General features: G+C 46.2%; 1 protein-coding gene across 1 annotated transcript in view; it reads right to left on the bottom strand.

Annotated features, from left to right (window-relative positions):
• Positions 1-12,183, bottom strand: part of MYOZ3 (myozenin 3) — a 41,119-nt gene that overhangs the window by 7,973 nt on the left and 20,963 nt on the right. Inside the window, exons 4-5 of the mRNA XM_063928657.1 lie at positions 11,694-11,898; positions 6,912-7,089 (exon numbers count right to left, since the gene is read on the bottom strand). Coding sequence (XP_063784727.1) covers positions 6,912-7,089; positions 11,694-11,898 — 383 coding nt within the window. The remainder of the gene's footprint in view (positions 1-6,911; positions 7,090-11,693; positions 11,899-12,183) is intronic.

Raw genomic sequence — 12,183 nt, 5'->3', positions numbered from 1 at the left:
GGGCCCATTGTAGGCTGGGTACGGAGGGTCGGCTGACCCTCGCATCTTGTACACACCTTGGGTGTTAGGGAGGGGCTGTGGAGAGATCGTCCGTTTTCTTGCACGGCCTATACCCGGGTGCTGGAGTGGACGGTGATCGCCGCGAGGAGTTAGGGCGTATCTGAGATTGTTCTAACTGGGGAGAGGTAGCAGAACCTGCATCGTACCGGATTGTAAAGGTAACCCTCATTTGCATTGTATTCACACCGTGAACCTGTATTTGCTTGACCTGTGATTGAAGTTAGATGAAGTAGCCAACAAGTTACACTGTTTGTAGTTCATAGTAGATAGGCTCAGTTCTGTTGTTAGCCGTTGTTTAGTTGTAGGGAGGCTGCTGTCATTTTCTCTCCAGGAGCAGAAGTTAGCGACGAGCAAGCTCACAAGAGTACCAGTGTGAGTATTCTCTGTGAGTGTGTGTCCTTGTCCGTGTTGAGCGCCTGTCGCGAGACCCCGCTAGGCCTAGCGGGCTCGCTCCCACCTAGGTGCGCAAGTGCCGAATAGGTGACAGTTTGGGTGGCTGAGGCCCATGGGCCGATGATGACATTCACCTAACCGGTGAACATCGCTGCCACCCCGGTGTGCCACTTTTTCCCCGAGGAAGGAGTGGGCACACAGTGATAGTGTTCCTTGTTTCCTCTAGCCGTCGGCCCCCAGACTGAGCCTCGGGCGGAGGCCCCGAAGAGGAATCCTTCCCGGACGAGCCGAGGCGGAGTGGCCAGAGTGCGAGATGCAAGCGGAGGTAAGAAGCGGTACGTTTGGACGGTCACAGGCAGTACACCATACCATCACCCTTACACCTGCACAGAAATAAAATAACCCACCCAAATCTAACTCTCTCTGCACATGTTAAATCTGCCTCCCCTGCAGTGCACATGGGGGGTCATTCCGAGTTGTTCGCTCGCAAGGCGATTTTAGCAGAGTTGCTCACGCTAAGCCGCCGCCTACTGGGAGTGAATCTTAGCATCTTAAAATTGCGAACGAAGTATTCGCAATTTTGCGATTACAAACTTCTTAGCAGTTTCAGAGTAGCTTCAGACTTACTCGGCATCTGCGATCAGTTCAGTGCTTGTCGTTCCTGGTTTGACGTCACAAACACACCCAGCGTTCGCCCAGACACTCCCCCGTTTCTCCAGCCACTCCTGCGTTTTTTCCGGAAACGGTAGCGTTTTTCCCCACACGCCCATTAAACGGCCTGTTTCCGCCCAGAAACACCCATTTCCTGTCAATCACATTACGATCGCCTGAGCGAAGAAAAAGCCGTGAGTAAAAATCCTAACTTCATAGCAAATTTACTTGGCGCAGTCGCAGTGCGGACATTGCGCATGCGCACTAAGCGGAAAATCGCTGCGATGCGATGAAATTTACCGAGCGAACAACTCGGAATGAGGGCCATGGTTTTGCCCAATTGCTAACTAAATTCCTGCTGGGATCAACTTGGAATTACCCCCATGGTTTTGCCCATTAGAGAAGGATTTTGCTTTTGCGATCCATGCTGAATTAGGCCCCTTATTCAGAGATGAACACAGTTCACTGCATATGCAGGCATATCTGCGTTCTTCTCCTCACATTCTGGGGGCCGCCCAGCACAGTACTGCCCTTCCCCTGTTCGGATCTCCCCGCCCCCCCATGCTGCAACGCCGCCCTTTCCCCTGACGTCTGCCGCTGTCAATCACACTGTGGCCGCATCCTTCCTGGTTGTGGGCGATATGTGTAAGGTTGCACACAAGCAACAAAGGCCGGTGTGCATGCGCAGACCACCTGTATGCGGCCGCTGCGTACAAACGCGCAGCTGCGTCCAGTTCTGAATAACCCTATTTGTGTAACTCATGCGAAGTAGGGTTTTTTAGGATATCTTGCTCATGACCACTTGCAAAAAAAACCTACTTAACTATGGGCCTAATTCAGACCTGATCGCTCGCCAGGGTTTTTTTGCAGCGCTGCGAGCAGATAGTCGCCGCCCAAAGGGGAGTGTATTTTTGCTTTGCAAGTGTGCGAACGCCTGTGCAGCCGAGCGGTACAAAATAGTTTTGTGCAGTTTCTGAGTAGCCCAGTACTTACTCAGCTGCTGCGATCACTTCCGCCTGTCCGGGGACGGAATTGACGTCAGACACCCGCCCTGCAAACACTTGGACACGCCTGCGTTTTTTCAACCACTCCCAGAAAACGGTCATTTGACACCCAGAAACGCCTTCTTCCTGTCAATCTCCTTGCGATCGGCTGTGCGAATGGATTCTTCGATCAATCCATCGCCCAGCAACGATCCGCTTTGTAGCCGTACGGCGCGCCTGCGCATTGCGTTGATTACACATGCGCAGTAGTGACCTGATCGCTGCGCAGCGAAAAATCCTAGCGTGCGATCAGGGCTGAATGACCCCCTATGTCAACATCTGCACTGTTTGTGGGTCTGAATCAGCCTCAAATTATTTATTGGTAACATGTCTAGATTATTATATGTGACTGTGCTTTAGAACTGCAAATACTTCTGGTTAAAGATACAATCAATTTATCAGGTAAAAAATACTTAACTTTGCTACAGTAAGTAATTGAAAAAGCCAACAATTAATTAGGAAAAGAAACTCGGAAGCAGGTTATTTTGGTTATCCTAAAATGGACAGACAGAAGGATTCTGCAGGTGAAAATAAGACAAGACCACTGGCCCAAACGGTATCTGGATGGCAGATCGACAGTGACATGGGGGTCATTCCGAGTTGATCGCTCGCTAGCTAGTTTTAGCAGCCGTGCAAACGCTATGCCGCCGCCCACTGGGGAGTGTATTTTAGCTTAGCAGAAGTGCAAACGCATGTGCAGCCGAGCTCTGCAAAAACAGTTTCTGCAGTTTCAGAGTAGCTCTGAACCTACTCAGCGCTTGCGATCACTTCAGCCTATTTGTGTCCGGATTTGACGCCATACACCCGCCCAGCAAACGCCCGGCCACGCCTGCGTTTTTTTGGACACGCCTGCGTTTTTGCAAACACTCAGTAATGCCCTCTTCCTGTCAATCTTCTTGCGGCCGCCAGTGCGAAGAAAAATTTTGCTAGAACCTGAGCACAACCACAAAGGGCTTTGTACCCGTACGTCGTGCGTGCGCACTGCGGGGCATACGCATGCGCAGAAATGCCGTTTTTTCACCTGAGCGCTGCGAAAATCGGCAGCGAACGATCAACTCGGAATGACCCCCATAGTCAATAGTGACTAGGTTGACAGCAGGTGGTCGATAGGGTCAAAAGGTCTACAGGCATAGGCGTGCGCAGCATATTTTATTAGGGGGTGCACCATTGGAGGGGCGTGTCTAGCACCGCCTTTTGGGCGTGTCTAGCACCATCTATTGACATCAACGCAATATAAAATATCCACCGTTGTACCAATCCTAATAAAGCAGATACATTGTCAGATGTTGTGGTGTGCACCAAACAAACACCCCTGATGGCACTCACTGCAATTACACTGCTCCTCCTCAGCCTGGTCTGGCTCTCCCTCTCTTTCCCCTGCAAGTTGCAGCAGCTTATTTACAAGTCACTCACTGACACTGACAGTCGCAGACTAGTGCTGCTGCTGCTGGAAAAACGAGTAACGTGTCAATGCTGCTGTCGACCGCCTGCCAGTATTGAACGCTGGCTGCATGCTGCTCCTCATCAGTGGCTGGCGTTGTCATAGCATAGAAGGAGAGAGGTGGGCGTGTGACGGGTGGGTGTGTGAGCAGCATGACATCATCACGTCACATCACGCTGTTTTTGTACATGGAGGTGGAGCCGGGAGTTTGAAAGCCGGTGGCAGTGGCACCCTTGATTAACCCAGGCGTCCGGTCAGTAATACAGTCCTGACAGGGTGCAGCGCAGAGGGGACAGTAATCAGCCTGCTCGGCGATCGCTGCGTCAGGCATGTGAGATCGGGGTGCCAGACATTAGGGGGTGCCTGTGCGCACCAGGCACCCCCCCCCCCTGCGCACACCTATGTCTACAGGTTTAAATGGTTGGCATTTAAACATTTGACACAAAAAAGGTTGATGCAAGGTTTTTCAAGGTATAGCATGATTTTCAGGGTTAGGGTTAGGCACTTGGAGGAGTGTTAGGGTTAGGCTGCAGGAGGGTTAGGGTTAGGCTGCGGGAGGGTTAGGGTTAGACATTACGGGGAGGGTTAGGGTTAGGCTGTGGGAGGCTTAGGAACTAGGGCAAGGGTTACAATTAGGCTAAAATAAAAATAAATCATGTGCCAATCTTTTTTGTGTTGACTATTTGAATGTTGACCTTTTGACCTGGTGAACCAATTACCTGTTGGTCTATTGACCAGGGACATGCGGTGAGATAAATAGCTGAGGAGGCGCTGGCTAGTACCAGAGCCAGATTTATACACAATACAGTGCCTAGCTAAAGTATTCACCCTCCTTGGCTTTTTACCTATTTTGTTACATTACAACCTGTAATTTAATTTTTTTTTATATGAATTTTATGTAATGGATATGCACAAAATAGTCTAAGTTGGTGAAGTGTAATGAGAACATTTTTTATAAAAAACAATTTTTATAAACAAAAATGTGAAAATTGGCACGTGCATATGTATTTACCCCCTTTGCTATGAAGCCCCTCAAAAGTTCTGGTGCAACCAATTACATTCAGAAGTCACATAATTATTGAAATGAAGTCCACCTGTGTGCAGTCTAAAGGTGTGTACACACGGTGAGATTTTTTCTTAAGATTTTGACTATATATTCGTAAGAAAAGTTAGTGCAGATCGCAAGGTGAAAGTCACCTTGCGATCCCGATGCGCGGTCCCGCCAGGTCGGCATCGCAAGAAAAGATAGGCTGTGCAGGCAAGTCAATCCTTGCTAGATCGGTGTACTATCTAGTTCATCTCACATGTCAATGACATCTCACATAAGCCAAAATCTCACATAAGCCAAAATCGTAAGCACACATAGTCCAAGTCCATATCTCAAGAAAAGTTAGTCAAAATCTGTCCTATCTGGCCTCCGGGGAGTTCAAGGGAAATCGCAAGTAAAAATAGGACATAGCAAGGATCTCACCATGTGTACACACCCTAAGTGTCCCATGATCTGTCAGTATAACTATAAACACACCTTTTCTGAAAGGCCCCAGAGGCTGCAACACCACTAAGCAAGAGGCATCACACCATGAAGACCAAGGAGCCCTCCAAACAAGTCAGGGACAAAATTGTTGAGAAGTACAAGTCAGGGTTGGGTTATAAAAAAATATTCAAATCTTTGATGATCCCCCGGAGCACCATCAAATGCATCATCTTCAAATGGAAAGAACATGGTACCACAACAAACCTGCCAAGAGAGGGCCGGCCACCAAAACTCACAGACCGGGCAAGGAGGGCATTAATCAGAGAGGCAGCACAGAGACCAAAGGTAACCCTGAAGGAGCTGCAGAGTTCCACAGCAGAGACTGGTGTATCTGCACATGTGACCACAATAAGCTGTACACTCCATAGAGCTGGGCTTTATGGAAGAGTGGCCAGAAAAAAGCCATTACTTAGTGTTAAAAATAAGAAGGCACGTTTTGAGTTTGCCAAAAGGCATGTGGATGACTCCCCAAATGTATGGAGGAAGGTGCTCTGGTCAAATAAGACTAAAATTGAACTTTTCGGCCATCAAGAAAAACACTATGTCTGGCGCAAACCCAACACATCCCATTACCCCAAGAACACCATCCCCACAGTGAAACATGGTGGTGGCAGCATCATGCTGTGGGGATGTCTTTCAGCAGCAGGGACTGGGAAACTGTTTCGAGTCGAGGGAAAGATGGATGGTGCTAAATACAGGGATATTTTTGAGCAAAACCTGTTTCACTCTGCCTGTGATTTGAGACTGGGATGGAGGTTCACCTTCCAGCAGGACAATGACCCGAAGCACACTGCTAAAGCAACACTCGAGTGGTTTAAGGGGAAACATTTAAATGTGTTGGAATGGCCTAGTCAAAGCCCAGATCTCAATCCAATTGAGAATCTGTGGTCAGCCTTGAAGATTGCTGTTCACAAGCGGAAACCATCCAACATGAAGGAGCTGGAACAGTTTTGCCTTGAGGAATGGGCAGAAATCCCAGAGGCAAGATGTGGTAAGCTCATAGAGACTTGCAGCTGTAATTGACGCAATAGTTGGCTCTACAAAGTACTGAGTTTAGGGGGGTGAATAGTTATGTACGCTGAAGTTTTCTATTATTTTGTCCGATTTGTTGTTTGCTTCACAATAAAAAAAAAATCTTCAAAGTTGTAGGCATGTTCTGTGAATGGAATGATGCAAACCTTCAAACAATCCATTTTAATTCCAGGTTGTGAGGCAACAAAACATGAAAAATGGGCGGTGAATACGTTAGCAAGGCACTGTATATGAGCCAAAGGGTACATGTGGGCATTATGCAAAAGTGCAGCGGTATAAACTCCTGGAAATTTGGTGAGTTTTGATCAGAGATGTGCGGATACGGTAGACAGGTGGGGCACTGACTCACAAGTGGCAAGTGAACAAAGAGAACGTCAATGGTTGGGGGGGCCTAAAATACTGGATGAGTGGAGTTATGTTGTTTTTAATGCCCCTGCGGATCCCCGGCATGGAGCGCTGACCTCTGACACAAAGGAGATGAATTCAGCAGTTTTTATATGTGAAGCTGCCGACTGCGGCTCCTCCGTGGGAATGTAACACTGGGCATGCAGACCCCCCAACAAGTTCATCCCCCTTCATCTATGATAGCAGTCACCTGTGCTGATCTAATTACTGGTGAGAACGGTGTTACAACGCAGGTGACTTCAATCATAAATCAGGCGGGAAATCATGTACCATCTTGGTGCTCCTCTAGCCCCGCCTGCCCCTCAGCCCTCCCAGGGCTTGCATCGATTCCGGTTATCATGCAAATACAAACCTGTTATAGCTACCATATTGGACATTGAGGGGTGTTTCTGTGGGTGGTGGGAGTGATTCGTTCACATGTATGACCTGCTCTTCTGTGTGTCTCGTAATCCAGGGTGATTGGTAAGATTTAGGGATGGCTGTTACGTTGAATCTCTCATATGGGATCTCCTTTAGGGGCCCAGAATAACCTTAATTCAGAAAAAAAACAAAGTTAGTGCACAGAGTCCCACTCACAGTGTATGCACACTTACAGTAAAATGTATGTATGTATGTATGTATGTACTGTATGTATGTATGTACTGTATGTATGTATGTATGTATGTATGTATGTATGTATGTATGTGACACCACAGTCAAAACAAAAAAACTGCCAATCATTCTGTTTTCTAGTAACTGTTCAAATGTTCACTGTTTCCTAGTAACTGGCCAACCAATCACTGTTTCCTATTAACTTTCTCCAATCATTCTATGTTTCCTAGTAACTGTTTCCAATCATTCTGTTTCCTACAGTAGTAACTGTCTCCGATCATTCACTGTTTCCTAGTAACTGTGTCCAATTATTCACTGTTTCCTAGTAACTGTCTCCTATCATTCACTGTTTCCTAATAACGGTCTGCAATCATTCTGTTTTCTACAGTAGTAACTGTCTCCAATCCTTCACTGTTTCCTAGTAACTGTCTCCAATCATTCAATGTTTCCTAGTAACTGTCTCCTATCATTCACTGTTTCCTAGTAACTGTCTCCGATCATTCACTGTTTCCTAGTAACTGTCTCCGATCATTCACTGTTTCCTAGTAACTGGCCAACCAATCACTGTTTCCTATTAACTTTCTCCAATCATTCTGTTTCCTAGTAACTGTCTCCGATCATTCACTGTTTCCTAATAACGGTCTCCAATCATTCTGTTTCCTACATTAGTAACTGTCTCCAATCCTTCACTGTTTCCTAGTTACTGTCTCCAATCATTCAATGTTTCCTAGTAACTGTCTCCTGTCATTCACTGTTTCCTAGTAACTGTCTCCGATCATTCACTGTTTCCTAGTAACGGTCTCCAATCATTCACTGTTTCCTAGTAACTGTCTCATGTCATTCACTGTTTCCTAGTAACTGTCTCCGATCATTCACTGTTTCCTAGTAACTGTCTCATGTCATTCACTGTTTCCTAGTAACTGTCTCCAATCATTCACTGTTTCCTAGTAAATGTCTCCAATCATTCTGTTTCCTACAGTAGTAACTGTCTCCAATCCTTCACTGTTTCCTAGTAACTGTCTCAAATCATTCACTGTTTCCTAGTAACTGTCTACAATTATTCTCCTTTTTCTAGTAACTGTCTTCAATCATTCACTGTTTCCTAGCAACTGTCTCCAATCAGTCACTGTTTCCTAGCAACTGTCTCCAATCAGTCACTGTTTCCTAGTAACTGTCTACAATTATTCACTTTTTTCTAGTAACTGTCTCCAATCATTCTGTTTCCTAGTAACTGTCTCCAATCATTCTCTGTATCCTAGTAACTGTCTCCAATTATTCTCTGTATCCTAGTAACTGTCTCCAATCATTCACTGTTTCTTAGTACATTGATACATTTTTTTTATTCTCATAAATATTGATCAGCCCACAAAATGGTTGCCTCCACTCTGTACATGTAAATATAGGAGAATAACATTACCATTATACGCTGTTATCTGTCACATCGCCACCCCAGTACCATGACAACTTCACCAGCTTCTTTTCTTATTTTCTCTGTTACTTTTCCACTGACTAACCAACTGTTATACTAGGGAATCCCTCCCCCCCCCCCCCACCCCCCTTATGTCACTGCCACTGAACTCCTTCTGTCTCTGCAGTAGACATTATTGAAGTAACACTTTCTGGAGCTAATTTTCTGTCATCCTTGTATCATCTCCAGGTTTCCAAACTCTGCCCTCCTAACTCTCTGACCACAAGCTTATCTTTCTCTCCCAACCCTCATACCCACCCAAATCCCTCCACACAAAGTGGTGCTTAATCACCTTAACTCAATCATCTTCTCAACCTGACTAGAACCAGTGCTCTCTTCTATTTCTAGTGTGTCCTGCCCTACTATCGCTGTTCATTCTTCAGACCTAGGCATGGCAGCTCCAGCCACTACACATTGTCGCCAATGAGCCAAACTCAAACCCTGGCACTCATAGACTGGTCACCTGTAAAAGTACTCCTGTACCACGAAGCACAGATGGAAACAAATTGTCTTACTATACTGCCCTCTCTCTCTCTCTCTTGCACTGCAAACCTACTTAGAACCTTCATATCTAACCAGATGACCATCTTTGGTCTCCTGTTTGCCACCATCATCGTTTTTCTCTTACAACATTCCTGACCTTGTCACTAGATAACCTGCCTCTCACCTTATTTATCCTCGCTCTAAACTACTCTGATAATCATCCCTTTCACCTGCCCCCAAGCCTTTTCCTGCTCCTCACTTATGTCACTACCTGACCAGGATCTCCCCCAACCTTCTGCCTGTAGAGAGCTCTCTAATAGCCACCTCTTCACCTACGGCCTATCCTACTTACTCTGCATGTTGTACCATATACAGCACACCCTCCTATTGTCTCATTACTGCCCTTTCCCTCTAGACCAGGCATGTCAAACTCGTGGCCCTCCAGCTGTTGTGCAACTACAAGTCCTAGCATGCTTTGCCAGCATACCTTCCACTGATCAGCTGGCAAAGCATGCTGGGACTTGTAGTTTCACAACAGCTGGATGACCATGAGTTTGACATGCCTGCTCTAGACTGTAAGCTCTCAGGGACAGGACCCTGCCTACCCTTTGCCTCACATCTGTACTTCCTTTGTCAACCTATTCTTTAAGTTCTGTTTTTAGATGTAATTGTATTTTGTATGATTGTCTACTCTGTTCAGCCCTACAGAGTTTTGTGGGGCCTCACAAATAAACCATCATCATCATTATGTAGGGGGGCAAGAAGAAATTATATGGTAACATAATTAAGTTTTTTGGAGGCACAATGAGGCTATACTGCAGCAGTACAGGGCTGTGTGGTGAATTCTGAAACCTCATCTCTATATTAGAGAATACCCTGCTATACTGCTTACATTAAAGCGCATCCAACACTGTCCTAATCTCTACATTCGCTCCTATACCTGAGGGGGGCGGGGTACAAGTTACCCAAGCTGGGTCAGTAGCTGAGCACTGCTGAGGATTCCCAGTTTGCAGAGCGCAGCGCTGCGGGTCAGTTGCTGAGGGGGACATAGCCTCTCTTTGCAGCACGCAGTGCCGCATAGTTTTTTTTTCACATTATTTGAGGGGCGTAGCCACATCCTCCAGATATGGTTACACCCCCAGTACCTGCTTCCAGGACAGTGCTTGATGGCCCTGCAGGGAATGAGCGCTCTCTCATGAGCAGGTCCCTCACAACCAAGGGTGTACCTACCTTAGGTGCAGGCAGTGCCGCTGCAATGGAGCACTGCCTGCATGAGAGGGGCCACCTTCCCTGTCACAGTTCCATGTGTTATATACATTTTCCACCATAAGTAGATACATAAGGGCCCTTACAAACTTTTGCCTTGGGGCCTACAAAATATCTAGTTACGATCATGGTTCTGCTCACTGTAGTGTGGTATAAAATTAACTAGAGGGCATTATAATGTTATATAATATGAACGGGGCTCTGTAATGTGGCACATTATCAAGTGGAGTCATTATAGTGTGACATAATATGAACTTTGTATAGTTATGTGTACTGGCAGCCCTACAATGTGGCATAATGTGAACTAGGGCACTACTATGATTCATAACATAAACTAGGGCACTTCTATGTGGCATAACATCAACTAAGGCACAACTATGATTCAGAGAATGAACTAGAGCACTATTATGGTGCATACAATTAACAACAGTGGCAGAAAGGTTATCTCTAGAAGTATTGGGACAGGGCCCCTTCAAAATGTTGCTATGGGGCCCGCAAAGTTCTGGCTACGCCCCTGCTCACAACCCTTTCATTGTCTGTACTTATTTTGCCTATACTGTATTCCCCAGTTTTATGTATGTCCTTGTTTAATATATGACCTTCTCTCCATACTGTCCTGCACTGCGGAGCACCACTCTCCATACTGTCCTGCACTGCGGAGCACCACTCTCCATACTGTCCTGCACTGCGGAGCACCACTCTCCATATTGTCCTGCACTGCGGAGCACCACTCTCCATACTGTCCTGCACTGCGGAGCACAACTGTGCCTTAAAAATCAGTGATTATAACAATAATGAGTAAACCTGCAGATTGGTAACGTCACATACTCCTTCATGCTAAGTATTTTCTCTCAGGCCAGTACTTGATAATTGATGGAACTTTATTCACAATTTGTATAGCATGGATTTTGAATGAATGTTAAAGGGCACAGCTGATGCTGTATTCAATTAATGTATTTAAACTCATTCCTATATAAACTTAGGTACTATAGGCGGCAGGGCTAAGTGTGCAGGAGAATGGCAACGCTCCGTGAGCATCGCACAACAGCTAGCAAAGCTGAAGGGGACATGGTGAACTATGGGGTGTAGCTGTAGTTTCGGCAGGCTCTGGCCCCTTCAACGTACTCTGTACAGGATTGTACCCACCCTTCTGCTCAGTACCCCCGGAAATAAGCCGAATTAACTTACCAGATAGGACTAAACAGTTTAATTCTTTCTTTCTTTCTTTCTTTCTTTCTTTCTTTCATTCTTTGATTTCCATGCATCGCTATCCCAGTTGCTCTAGTTATTGGTATTTGTGTATTCCTTATGAATAAATACTATTACCTGGAGCTATATCTCCTGGATGCAAAGACATCTGCATCTGCAGGACCTTGGCAGATTTCTTGGGAACGTGAGGAGGGGTCCTGTTGTCTCCTGGGACTATGTGTATTTCAGAGCGAAAGTTCTCCTTCCCATTCACCCTTGAGGTGCCAGTTGAGTCGTTGGCTGCTGTCCACTCTGTGTTTGAAGCATTCACATTGCCAGCTGCCTGTTAAATGGACAGAAAGTTAGAATACCAGCATTAAGGTGAACCCAGCCAATGTGTGTGTGTTTGTGACTGAGGATGCAGATTACTACGGAGGATATGTATCATGCCTTGGGTAGAGATACAGTAGAGAACTGGTCTATGGTGGTCATTCCGAGTTGATCGCTCGCTAGCTGATTTTAGCAGCATTACACACGCTAGGCCGCCACCCTCTGGGAGTGTATCTTAGCTTAGCAGAATAGCGAACGAAAGATTAGCAGAACTGCTACTAAATAATTCCCTGCAGTT

This window comes from Pseudophryne corroboree, chromosome 6 (genome assembly GCF_028390025.1).
Source record: "Pseudophryne corroboree isolate aPseCor3 chromosome 6, aPseCor3.hap2, whole genome shotgun sequence".
Lineage (NCBI taxonomy): Eukaryota > Metazoa > Chordata > Amphibia > Anura > Myobatrachidae > Pseudophryne > Pseudophryne corroboree.
Note: the sequence above shows the minus strand (reverse complement) of the source record. Positions and strands in the feature narration are given on the sequence as shown.